Below are 14142 nucleotides of genomic sequence, written 5' to 3'. Positions count from 1 at the left end.
GAGTGTGTATCTGAGTTAATGTATATTTTTTGTCAACTCAAACTAGTCTGGCTATTCTCCATTGATCTCTCTCATCAACAAGGCGTTTTCATTGAACCAGTGAACTGCCGCTCACTGGTTGTTTTTGGCACCAAAAACCCAGATTGAATCCCAGAAGATCAGCAGTTACAGAGATACTCAAACCAGCCCATCTGGCACCAACAATCATGCCATGGTCAAAATCATTGAGATTTTTTCCTCATTCTGATGTGAACATTAACTGAAGGTCCTGACCCATATTTGAATGATTTTATATATCATACTGTTGCCACACGATTGGCTGATTAGATAATCACTTGAATAAGTAGATGTAAACAAAATTGGCTGGTGAATGTGTATATATCATAAACAAGTTTTGTGTGATTTCTTCCACTGTTATTATTTCTTATGAAATGGATAGTTCCACAACCGTGAACGCATAACAATTTTATTTTATATTAATGTGCCATGTTAACAATTAATATGTGCAAGTTGCAAATATAAACAGCCTAGTTAGGCTAGTGAATTTGTCGGCATTAACTATTAATATGTATAAACAAATATTTTTGAACATCGATTTTGCCACCCTTTTATAAAAGAGCAATAAGCAAAGTTATCAGCATCCCTTACCCATGGTAAAATCACTTTAAAAGCATCTGGTGGGTCATTGTTTGGTTAAATCCATATTTATTCAATTTAGAGTGCTAATTTTGGTCTTGTTTATTCTTTTTGTCCACAGGGATTGAGCTTTGTCTGCCAGGCTGGCGTTTCTCCATGACCATGGTGGCTAACTTTGTGGCGTTGGCTGGGCAGCTGCTCATGCCTGGCCTGGCAGCTCTCTGTCGTGATTGGCAGATTCTGCAAGTGATCATAATCTGCCCCCTGTTACTCATGCTGTCCTATATCTGGTAAGCAACTGCGCCACAGTTGTTGTTATTCACAGGTGGCTGGTATACTTGTTGAGTTACAACCACAGACAAGTGAATCCTGGTAATAAATATCCAAAACACCCACGTTCTCCACAACTTTATGCATTACAGACATAATAAAAACCTAATTTTCTAAATATAATGGATCAGAAAGATGGAACATTTCTAGAAAAAGATAAAATTAGACCCTTCAAAGGAAGATTTATGATTAGGTCTATAGCTAAAAAAAAAATCTGATAATCGATTAATCTGATCATTTTTAATCATTGAAATCAATTTCTTTTATTTATTACATTTTATCGAAAAACATATTTCAAATCTTGCCTAGCACTCTCCTTCAAACAATGTATAAAGTGAAGCCTTAATTTAAGTTTTGTAGCTAAAAAAGCTTTTTAGCTTTTAATGTTTTTTACCTAAACATGTTTCAGTAGATGAGGTTAGTTTGATCTGATGTTTTCATAATGCAGAACATTTCTGTAAAGCTGTCTTTCCTTTGCAGGATTTTTCCAGAGTCTCTGCGCTGGCTGCTTGCTACTCGGCAGTACAGTCGCTCCAAATGGATCATTGAACGCATCGCGAAAAAGAATAACGTCAATCTAGAACAGGATGCAGAAGAGCTGGTGGCAGGTATACAGAAATTAAACACTATTTTTGCACTAGGGGTGCGCATGGTGTGGCATTTTGTACTGCGAGTCAGTAGAATATAGTGTCAACTAGTAGGACAGAAGAGGACTGCTTTACATTATTTTACACGTGAGCATACACGGTTTTCTTATCATTCGTTTTAATGGCGCATGTTCAGATACAGACTCAAGTCTAACGGTTCATGTTCCAGGAACCTAGAGTATTTATTTAGGGATATAACCTGAGCTTTCAGGTACTATTTTAGATCAAAATCAGTTTTATGACAAGGGTTTCTAGTTCGGTTGTTGAGTGGACAGTTCAGTCATAATTTACTTGTGGTATCATGAAGATGGATTACTGACAACCGTATATGGCTGGTATAGTTTACTTTTTAAAGCCACAAGATATTGTGCATGTATTAATGGCTTTGTCAGGGAAATCACAGAGCCAGCGCAATGTAGGCAATCTCTTCACTACACTTCAAACTAAAAACATTATGTTATTTACACAAATCTATGCTTTTGGACAGGGTTTATTGGTCTTTCCAAAATATCTTTGGCAGCTTAAGCTTCACAATACCTGAGTGGTGGTGTTCTAGATGAGCAGACCGACTCTATCTTCAAGTGAGAGCCTGACAGCTGAGGGAAATTAGTTAGGGCTCTTCAAAACATACACGGTTTTGATGGACACTTCTCAAAGCCAACAAAGATACTTGTAAAGCAGATGGCCTGATTAAACATCTTTTCATTGGTCATTTTGATACATATTTCAAACAGTAGGAAGAGGTCATTTGGCACATTCCGTCTATGAAAAACTAAAAAGTCAAAATTGCCAAAAGTGAAAAAACTTGTTTTTCATTAGACAGTAATGATATACAAGTGTGTGAATATTGACCTTTTTTAAAATTTTCATTTTACAAATAATTTTAGACATAAGTTGAAGAACCTCATGGAACGATTTAAGCTCTTCCTGGGTCTGTAGATCTGCACATTTCAGTAAAACTGCAGTGTACATGCTTATATATGTGGAAAATGTGCATGTTCATAAAAACTAATGGTGGCGTTTTGTACACATATCACATCTAATGATGATAAACATGCTTTTGAAAAACAAGTTAAATAAACAAATTATACCATTTGTGTCAAAGCTGCTAATGTGCAGGTCTAAAATGAGAACCATGACAACCCCAATAATTGATTCCGAATCGATTCTTTGGACGTGACCACAAAAATGGGGACTTCAGCCCAGTTTCTGATCTGAACTGAATTTCATTGCATGACATTTCATAGATACAGCAATCCAGACAAATTCTTTTTATATTATATGGTGGACATATAATGTTATATATGTTGATTGTATACTATGGCAATAAGCTATGTGGTTTATAGTTCAGACAACTCTCTGAATAATTTTTGGGTGATCTAGACCAGTGGTGCTGGGTAGGAGGAGGATTTAAAAAAAATTAGCTTCAGTGAAAACGGCTGCAAACAACTAAGCAATTATTTTTTTTTTTATAAAGAGTGAGTACTCAAGCTGATTGACTTACAGAGTACATATCAAAGCTATCCAATCAGCTTAGGCCATGGAGTGTGTGGGTCGATTGGCCAACAGATTACATGTTCAAACAACCTATCAGCTTGCAATGTAGAGTTGTCTGACTGAGCTTATTTCATATATCATTTATTTTCCCATGGGTAAGGGGTGTTCATAGGCACAACTCAAAGCAGAGAATTGTGTTTGAGAAAGCTATGTCCTCTTTCTTTGCTACAGACGCATACAGTACAGTCAACTCGAAATCTAGTGAGCTGCCAACCTAGACAGAATTTAATCATACACTGCAACATCTAAACACTCTTAAAACATAAAGAAAAAGAAATATTTAGTCTTGTTTTCAGAGAAGATGCCAGAGTCTATTTTTCAAGATGTACTATAGTTAAACATGTATTATTTTACTCAATATTTTGGGTGCTATATATTTATATATCACGCTGTTAGCTTAGAGCTCATGTGATCTCTTCAATTGTTTGATTGAGTCGTTTTCTCTCTTCTCGGCATTGATTTCAGAGCTAAACAGCGCCCTGCCAAAGCAATCCAAGAAGACCTGCATCGTGAAAATGGTTGGCACGAGGAACCTGTGGAAGAATATCGTAGTGCTCTGCGTCAACTCGTAAATTTCTTTTCATTATGTTGTACCAATCTGTGTATGTGTTAAGTCTAGCGTGGAATAGGATGCTATTTAAATATTCCAACGCTATTAACTCTATATTTTTCCCTCTCTATCTCACTCTCTCTCAGACTAACAGGTTATGGGATCCATCACTGCTTTGCACGCAGTATGATGGACCAGGATATGGAAACGACCACCATGTTCCATAATTTCTATGCTGACTACTACACCATGGCGGGTATTGCCGTGGCATCCTGTGTGGCTTTGTGCCCTGCCGTGGGCGCTATGGGTCGCCGTGGAGGACTCCTCATGTTCATGATAATCACCGCACTGGCATCCCTCCTTCAGCTGGGCCTGCTCAACTGTGAGAGAACAATCACATACACACCCACACAATGCGTCCTTGTACTTCACACACACATACAACACAAGCACTGCGACACTTGCACATAAACTGACATCTGCAGATGCTTTTTTGGAATATGACGGCATGCTCAAATATTATTAACACAAGTGATTTTAGTGCATTTGTCACATAAAATCAATCAGCGCAATGAGGGGGGACAAAATTCACACATCACATGTTGCATATTTCAAAACAATCTCTTTTTAACCCTTCTCCCAGACCGAGAAATTGTAATCTTATACTATGAAAATCCATTATAAAAACAATTAGTAATACATTTTTAAAACTTTTGATAAAACAAAATTAGTGTCTAAAATTGTGTGATGGAAATGAAGCCACAACTGAAGGAGTGGTGGTGGCGTAGTGGACTAAAGCACATATCTGGTAATCAGAAGGTTGCTGGTTCGATCCCCACAGCCACCACCCATTGTGTCCTTGAGCAAGGCACTTAACTCCAGGTTGCTCCGGGGGGATTGTCCCTGTAATAAGTGCACTGTAAGTCGCTTTGGATAAAAGCATCTGCCAAATGCATAAACGTAAAGGACACTTGTAATTTGTGGGAAAAGTTATATCACATTTTGATAGTAAATATTGAATTAGCTTACCAGTATGTTTATTTCATTGTATTATTTAATAGTTTTTTTAAATGTATTATTAATTCATGTTTTATAATGGATTTTCATAGTATAAGAATAAAATGTCTCAGTCTGGGAGAAGGGTAATGTAAAAACAATCTATACATAAAAGACATTTGAAAAGTAGCATAAGCAAATGAGGAAGGCATGGAAAATGTTTCCAGGTTTTAAAGTGACCTTCATATAACAGAAACCAAAAAACATACTGTAAATTAGCTGTAGTTGAAGAAACACTTGTATACTTTCTTTACAATCCGAACAACCTTGTTTCATATTTGTTCTTTTTCTATTTTTTCCCGATGTGCTCCATCAATGATGAATGAAGTGTTGGGAAAATACAGTGTTCAGCTGAATATCGGTAAAGTATAAACACTATTATTACAGTCTACTCTTTATATCTCTATCTCCAATGTTATCTTACATTAAAACAAAGGTTTTTTTTTTATGTTAATGTCAAATACTTTCTTCTATTGCAGTTTAATATGCAGAGACAACCATTATTAAGTCGTTCGTACTCCTAAACATCCCAGCTAGCCTGACATGGGTTTGGGAAACCTGTATGAAACTTTTTTCATGACATTCAGAAATAATGCATTTCCCTGTATCTGAAAAAAGACATTTTGGTGGTTGCTTATTTTCTAAGTTTGTCACATAACACTGGGTAGCCCCGCCCCTCGCAAATTATCATTGGTCCAAAATCTCGCTCTACGTAGCCAATGCTAAACCACAAATACGCTTTGATTGGCTTTTATTTTAGTCACTTTTCCAGTGTTTTGCTTTAAGCGAAGATAGAACAATTACTTCTTGGAAATTTGTTGCGATATGCCTAGTTATAAGACTTTCTTAATGTTCTAACAGTAACTACGTGAGGTGTACAGCACAAAATGTCATTTTTAGGCAAACGTTCACTCTTATTCACTGTCATATCAGTCACAGATAAGCACTATATCCAGCGGTCTTCTAGTTTAATTTTAAGAGGATTAATTGACTTCTGTCAATTCCGTTAGAGTAGCTAGTGGTTTTAATAAAACTGACCCCACACAATGTTTCAATAAGGCTAGCTGTTGTCTGTTTGCCTGCCTCAGCTTGTGGTCATAATTCTTGTCTTAGACTCTAGGGTCAGTAATGTTCTCTAGTCGTCACAGAGGCTGGTATCTGTCCTGCTGTCAGAGCCAAGAACAGTGAGTGCAGTCAGTGCATGCTCTCAACGTTTCCTCAGGCCATCGGCTTGCTGGAATTACAATGATGTTACTGAGAGTTCACAAGCATGTCATTGCAGTGGGTGTGAATAAGAACACTTGCATTAAACGGATAGAATTTATTTATTTTAATTTGGACAAAATGCCATTTGATTTAAAGATTCATTATTGATCATTATGGACATTATATATATATTTATTTTAATTTTTTGAATAAAATGATAGTGGTGCTAGCCTGTATAAAAGTCTCCTCCAATATGTTTGTGTGTGGGTGGTTGCTATTGGATGATTTGTATGGTTGCAATGTAGTCTCTATGATATTCTGCTTTTTAGATTTGGCTCTGGTCCCATCCTCAATTTAAGTCTGTGGGATTTTTGGTGAAAATTGTCCGATCACTTAAAGTACACATAGCACACCTCTCCTCAACAAACCGCATGATTTGAACACGTATCATTCTTGTCTCTGGAACAAATGATACGGGATGAGTTGCATTCTGAAGTTTGAAGCTTGGGGTTGGGGGTTTGTTCTAATCCCTTACCGTAGGTATGAGCAATAGAAATAGTGACCATTTCCTTGCACCTTACCTTCATTATAGCATCAAATGGCTAATATTAGAATCAGGTGTACCTAGGGTCACTGCATAATAAAAACCACAGAAACTCATCATCCAGAAATAAAAAGAGATCTCTTTGGCCCTCCTGAGAAAGACTGTCAATGTATGTTTTAAACCAACTTCCATATAGTATGCCCTCAGTCACTCCACTGAAAGATCATCATCTGGGTATTTGACACATTATGTATTTTTATTTATTTATTTTTTGGTTTAGAATACAATTTATATGAATCTACACTGGCAGCCAAAAGTCTGGAATAATGTACAGATTTTGCTCTTATGGAAAGAAATTAAAACTTTTATTCACCAAAGTGGCATTCAACTGATCACCTTTTTTTTTCATATTCCATTTCAAAAGTGTTTTTTTCTTTGCAATTCTTCCCATAAGGCCTGAACACGTGAGTCTTCTCTTTACTGTAGTACATGAAACTGGTGTTGAGCGGGTAGAATTCAATGAAGCTGTCAGCGGAGGACCTGTGTGGCGTCTTTTTCTCAAACTAGAGACTCTGATGTACTTATCCTCTTGTTTAGTTGTACATCTGACCTTCTACATCTCTTTCTGTCCTGGTTAGAGCCAGTTATCCTTTGTCTTTGAAGACTGTAGTGTGCACCTTTGTATGAAATCTTAGTTTTTTTGGCAATTTCAAGCATTATATAGCCTTCGTTCCTCAAAACAATGATTGACTGATTAGTTTCTAGAGAAAGGTGTTTCTTTTTTGCCATTTTTGACCTAATATTGACCTTAAGACATGCCAGTCTATTGCATACTGTGGCAACTCAAAAACAAACACAAAGAAGATGTTAAGCTTCAGAACCACATAGCGTTCAATTGTGTTTTATATAATTGCAAGTGATTTTCTAGTACTAAATTAGCAATTCAGCATGATTACTCAAGGATAAGGTGTTGGAGAGATGTTATGTCCATTTTAAAAAGAGTGATGGTACATCAGTATTGTCCAGACTAAAAAAATTATCAGTTGAATGCCACTTTGGTGAAATAAAGTACCAATTTCCTTCTGAAACAGCTACATCTATACATTATTCCAAACTTTTGGCTGCCAGTGTATTAGGCAAATTTATGTCTTAGGTCCTGTAACTTGTCACCGTTTCTATTATGTTTTCCACCATTTGTAATCAAATTTGGCCTTCTCCATATCTTCTTAAAAGGCCCTGAGGTGTGACAAAGACATTTTAGAAATACAAATATTCAATGTAGTCTCTTAATTAATATGAGGTTAAAAAAAAACATTTTGAAAATGGCAATCTATGCCCAAGGATTTTTTTCAGCTGTGGTGGCAATACTGGATCCGTATACATGCGTAGCAGTGGAGGAATAGCTTAAAACAACATTAGAATCTCAAGATGGGTTATTCATGTTCGCCTTGTCAATGTTTGATTATTTGCTGGGAGCATTTGACACTTGAAGGTCTGTGGAAGCTCAGACAGCTGTAGTAATAACTGTCAAATAATGAAATGCACAAAATATTTGCACAATTTTCATTCAACATAAAGCATATTTAAAGCATATTTTGTTGCATCAAGAATAATAATGAACCATGTGAAATTTCAGCAGCAGCGCTCATAATTTAATGCATTTAGGGGTAATACTGCTATCTAATCTTGTGTCAACAAATTCCATCAGTGCTGACATAAAGGTTTCCACGATGACATCAAAAGATTTATGGATGTGCTTTGTCTTAGTCATTCATTCATTCATTTTTTTTTTTAAATGCATGCGTTAGGAATGCCTAATGAGTATGCACAAATCTGCCCTACATATATGTCGGGCACTTTTATCATTTAATATTCAGATTTGACTATCCATAATTATATTTTGACTAGTCAAACTCAAGTTTCAGATATCTTGAATTGCATTTATGACTAGTAAATATTTAATAGTTGATATCTTTAATTTTATTTATTACTAGTCAATTTTCATTTAAATATATCTATAATGTATTTATGGATATCTCAAATTGATTACAGAACAGTAAGATCTTTATTTTGAGATATCTGCAATTAGCAAAAAAACAAAAACAATCCTACCTCAGAAATTGTTGATAAACGCCATTTTCTCCTGATAAAAAACTTTTAATGTTAATCTTGAATGTTTTGTTTATTGTAAGCCAATATTAAGGAACAATGATGATGAGTGCTTGTAAAAAGTATCACCCATCATTCCCAAATAAAATCAGAAGGGACCCCAACATTTGCTCAAAGTTCAATTGCACATTTTATGTCTACAGTGGTCATGTAACTTTTATTGATCCGTGTCTCATCACTACAACACAGCAGTACTTCTCTCAGTGCTGCTGTTACACACTGCTATCAAGTGGGCTATAACGGTATTGGCCAATAATACACAAGAATGTGTCATATACTAATTAAATAAATGTATTTTTTAAATACTATATTAATAATGTAATTAATATAGGCTATGTATTAATTCAGAATACAGAAGTTAATAGTAACTAGGAAATTCACAGCCACTTAACAGCAGTTATGATTGATTATTTAAATTGTTGAATGAGGCTTCTCTCTTTCCAATTGACTTTTTTAACTGAATCTTTCAATCTTTCTGTTAGAAGCTAGTTACTTTAACTGCTTCGATAGCACTACGGGTTAGCAACAGGAAGTGACGGGTGGAGTGTAATGAAGAGTCATTGCACGTCACAACACAGCAGATCGACTATGTTTAAGAGCAATTTAGATATAGATATAATTTTGACTGGTCAAAACTGAATTACAGATATCTCTAGTCATCTTTGTGGATGTGTGACGTGACAAGTGACAAAATCTGTGACATCATTGCAGATATCTTAAATGGAATTTCAACTAGGCAAAATATATAAACGGATATCATTAATGTTCTTTCTTACTAGTCAATTTATAATTGCAGATATCTCAAATTGGCATTCTAACTAGTCAAATGATAATTGTGAAAATGCAATTGTAGATATCTCAAATATAATTATGGATAGTTAGACAAAAACTTTAAAAGCCAAAATGGCTTCTGATACTACATGTGAGGTCAGGAAGGAAGAGTCTTCTGATCTCAAAAGGAATGAAGATGCATGATTAAAGTTCACCAGAAAACACCGTAGTGATCCAGACATTCTGACTAAAGCCTTTGAACAAATATAACACATTATATAAGAGAGCTTGAGGAGAATGTGAGTCCAAAAGAGATGAAGCTTAAACTTAATTGAACCTTGAAACAAGACAAAGGTCTGAAACTATATCAGCAATGAAGCAAATTCACAAAATAATTGCTAAAAAAAATAAATAAATGAAGGGATATAGAATGGCCAAATAAAGATCCAGGTTTTAACATTTAAGTGTAGATAATTTGCAGGAAAGAAGGAGCTCTGTGCTCTGGAGAGGTGAAAAATACTTTAGGTCGATATAGCTGAATGAAAGACAATTACCAGAAATCCACACTGGCTCAAAGCTGGAGGAGGGATTTAATGGAAAAGTTCACCAAAACATTATAATTCTCTCTTTTGATGGATGCGCAGAGCGCTGCAGATAGCAAGATTTATAGTGTTTTCTTTCTCACCAGAAACTAATCGTTTCGCTTCAGAAGACATGTAAACCACTGGAGTCATATTGATTAACATTATGATGCCTTTGTCCTTTTTGGAGTTTGAAAGTTTTGGACCCCATTGACTAGCTTTGAATGGACAAACACACATAATAAAAAGTCAGCAAAGTCAGGCTTGCTGAATGACTTGTAGTTGTCTCTGCATACTAAAACTGTGGTAGGAGAAAGTATTTGAACATCAAACAAATTACACACATCTTAAAATAAAAACATGGCAAAGAATCATTTTCTAACCTTGAATTCAAATTTGTTGAAACCCCTTTTTAATGGGTTATACTTCATTGTTGTATTTTGTTTCATATATGGTTTATCTTTTTCTAAAATGATAAATGAGTTATACATATATTTTACTCTCTTTCACTTTAATCGCTTGCTTCCCACAGAAAGCTCTGATACACTGAAGTCCAATTTCTCAGTGGCTTTCTCCATCATTGGCATGTTCTCCTCCCACGCTGTTAGCAACCTAAGCATCTTTTTTTGTGCTGAAATCACTCCTACTGTTATTAGGTGAGCCATTCGACATGACAGACTTTGCAAATGGGCTCAAGAGTTTCCTAAATTTTCTTGTTAAGAACTTCTAAGTTTCTATCAACACTACTCTAATATGAAAATAAGAAATTTGCATCTACTTGAATACTAATTGATCTTGTAATAGATAATTTATTACATTTATGTTAAATCACATTTTAATGTGATATTGCAGAGAAACATTTGTGTTTAAAGCCCTGTCTTTTTAAAGGGGTTCATTTATTGTCATGCATCCTTTTATTTTACCTAGTAAACAAGGTAAATCATTAAATATTAGTCATTGATCACTAGTGTATAAAACCAATACTGCAAGGACTCCATTTGTTAAACTTAACTTATGCTCACTTTACAGTACACCCCTAACCTCGTTCTCTTTTCTATAGAGGTGGTGGGCTAGGCCTAGTCCTGGCCAGTGCTGGGTTTGGCATGCTGACAGCACCTATCATGGAGCTACATAACCAGAAAGGCTATTTTCTGCATCATGTCATTTTTGCCTGCTGCACTCTTATCTGCATCATATGCATCCTACTGTTGCCAGAAACTCACAACCAGTCACTACCAGAAACATTTGCTGATGGTGAAAATTATACACGTCAACCGCTATTGCCACCTCGCAAGCCAGGCGAGCAGCGCCTTTTGCTGACCAAGTCTGAGAGCCATGAATATGCCAGGGTGGGCGACACACCTCTGCATGAAGCAGCTGTCACTGCTATTTCCACTATGGACTCTACAGCCTCGTCTGCTTACGATCTACCAACACTCCTCAGCGCCCCTGTCAAGCAAGTGACTGGTCCGGTACAGCTACTTGGTATGAAGACATTGAGTTCTACCAAAGAGCAAGATCAAATCAAGCAAACCATGGATGAGTTTCCTACATTTGTTACCACACTGGAATCTTCTGCCCCATCCATAGAGGACCCTTTCCTCGCCTCTATCCCAAACACCTCTACCCCAATCACTATTAATTCTCTTCGGGCATCTAAAATAGAATCTCCTCCAGAAGTTATCTTAGATGTACTGCCTTCTTCCACCATTGACACTCCTCCTTTGATCAACGATCTGCTCCTGGAGTCTCCTACTTCTTCTTTTATTGATCATTCCTTAGCCTCAACAAGTGATCTCCGAACTCCCACACTTTTAGATGTAGTTATTCCTCCAATCGTGGAATCCCCTATTCCAGTTGCCAGTGATAGCAACTTCCAAGCTGAGATGGACTCTACAGGTCCTCTTCTTGACTCCTCTTTGCCTCCACTTGTCACGGAGTCCAGCGTCCACCTCACAGTGGAATCCCTAGATACACCAGTAGATGACAGCATTCCTCTGTGTTCAATGAATGTTTCAGATCCATTATCCCCCATGACCGGGCAATCCCCCATTCACCCTTTAAATGAAATTCCTCCCCCTTCCTCAATAGATTCTCCTGTTTATCTAGTCAATGAAATTCTACCCCCTTCCTCAACAGAAATGCCAGTACTGCAAATACTAGACTCAGAGTCCTCTACCCCATCAAGTAAAGTTCATGCTATCCCACCTCAGTCCTTGTCTTCTCCTTTAGATTCTGGCACGCCATTATTGCACTTAGTTGCTCCCTCTGCGATGGACTTTATAGAATCTGGCCCTCCTTCATCAGCTGTACTGGAGTCTTCAGCTACCTCAAGTAACGGTGCTGCCCTCCAGTCCACTGCAGACTTAAATGCACCACATGCTACAAGCACAGACTCTGTTACAGAACATGGCCACCCCGTTATGGCAGACCTGACCGTTTCCTCACCAATTGACTTGGGTTTACCTCCACCCATGGAAATTACCATCACAGAAACCAGCACTGCCAGTGGGGTGTTACCTTCATGATGGACATATTCACTCTACAACTTGGTGAGCAGCCTTACAAGAAACAGTTCTTGTCACTTAAGGAGGACTAATACAGTTTCAATGTCTGAAGTATTTTTTGCTTTCCAGGAGCCATGACCCAGGAAAGGATTTGGCTCTTAAGGGTACAACCATAGACTGTTGCCCAAAGGGTCTTTACTGTCCCGATTTCCATGTCTTAATCAGCCCTACTTCACTGGTGCCAGTATCTGCTTTTTGGGCAGCTAGATTCAAAACTTCAGGTGTTATCATTGAGCTTCTATTATTAAAAACATTAAGGCCACTAGTGACAGGTTCCCACTTGAGTAACACTGGAATTCCCTAGTCTAGTGTTTAGACTTATATATGCATGTTTGATAGCAATTGAAATCAATGATGCATCAAAAGTAGTCAGACATAAATAGCGCTCAGTCATTTTCTCAAGTCTGTGACAGGAGTGTAGACACACTGACTACAGTTCTATCTAGAAAGAGCACTATGCCAAATGTAAAGAGATATTCACTTAACATAGGGAAATCCTCAATAACACAAAACTGTACATTAGATGATAGTAATGTTGGGTAGTGGGTCTTGAAGTGGAAGACAAAATCCTCTTCAAAATAAGAGGTTTCTTCTAATTTTGTGTTCTAAACTAACCACATATGTCTTTCCAAAATCTGACAAACCTGTTTTAAAATAGATGCTACAAAGATACTGCTCAGAATGGTATACCTTGGTTCATCAGAGCTAATCTCCTGGATCTGGTGAAAAATGTAATTTTGAGGAACACAGAATATACTCATAATAGGTAAAGAACTATTTTTCATGACTGTCTAAGTGACCCACAACACACTCAATCAAGTGTATGCAACAGACTTATTGTGAATGTGAAAACATTGGTGAAATTTTGTAATTTATGCTGTAGTGGCACGAAAGTGGTGCTTTACATAAAAAGGAAAAAAAGGAAAAGAAAATGTAATTTTGTCCCAATGGTATTTTGAACCGTTGTTACCATATGTGTGAATGTATGTGGCACTTTATCTTTAACAATGACAACAAAGCATGTAAAAATCAAAAACAAAACTTGTAAACACATCAAAGTAATAAGAACAAATATGAATTTGAGGAGTGATTACGATTGTCATTTTTTCATAATATACCCACAGCAATAATATGTGGCCCATACAATGCCATAGGATAGAAACAATTTAAGCTATTTGTTTGTTTGTTTTTGCTATTGATTTGCATCTGTAATCACTGAAAAGAACATTAATATGCAGTACTAATTTTAATTGGCTAAAAATGGTTGACCAAGGAGCTTAATATGATTTGATGTTTAAGTTAGTTGGTGGACATGCTTATTCATAAATTTTTCTTTGGTTCTGAACATTGCTTAATGTAAGGAAAATACAGTATGAAATATGTGAATATGGATCTGGGCCTGAATTGTAACCACCAAAGCCAACAAATGTAACATCAGTTTGGACAGATTTATCTGGATAAAATACATTTCAGCTTTTTATTTTTTATTTGATTAAATTAGATTTAAGTGACTCGCAGTATTGCCAGG

General features: G+C 36.5%; 1 protein-coding gene across 2 annotated transcripts in view; it reads left to right on the top strand.

Annotated features, from left to right (window-relative positions):
- Positions 1-13697, top strand: part of LOC127649490 (solute carrier family 22 member 23-like) — a 52920-nt gene extending 39223 nt beyond the window's left edge. The window contains exons 4-11 of one of the 2 annotated variants that reach the window (XM_052134604.1): positions 758-926; positions 1447-1574; positions 3636-3738; positions 3867-4102; positions 5105-5137; positions 10580-10703; positions 11108-12599; positions 12684-13697. In XM_052134604.1, coding sequence (XP_051990564.1) covers positions 758-926; positions 1447-1574; positions 3636-3738; positions 3867-4102; positions 5105-5137; positions 10580-10703; positions 11108-12575 — 2261 coding nt within the window. In that variant the 3' untranslated portion in view covers positions 12576-12599; positions 12684-13697. Of the gene's footprint in view, positions 1-757; positions 927-1446; positions 1575-3635; positions 3739-3866; positions 4103-5104; positions 5138-10579; positions 10704-11107 lie in introns of both variants that reach the window. The other variant, XM_052134603.1, reaches the window with a different exon arrangement.
- Positions 13698-14142: the final 445 nt, after the last annotated feature.

The sequence above is a fragment of the Xyrauchen texanus genome, chromosome 9 (genome assembly GCF_025860055.1).
Source record: "Xyrauchen texanus isolate HMW12.3.18 chromosome 9, RBS_HiC_50CHRs, whole genome shotgun sequence".
NCBI classification, from domain to species: Eukaryota; Metazoa; Chordata; class Actinopteri; order Cypriniformes; family Catostomidae; genus Xyrauchen; species Xyrauchen texanus.
Note: the sequence above shows the minus strand (reverse complement) of the source record. Positions and strands in the feature narration are given on the sequence as shown.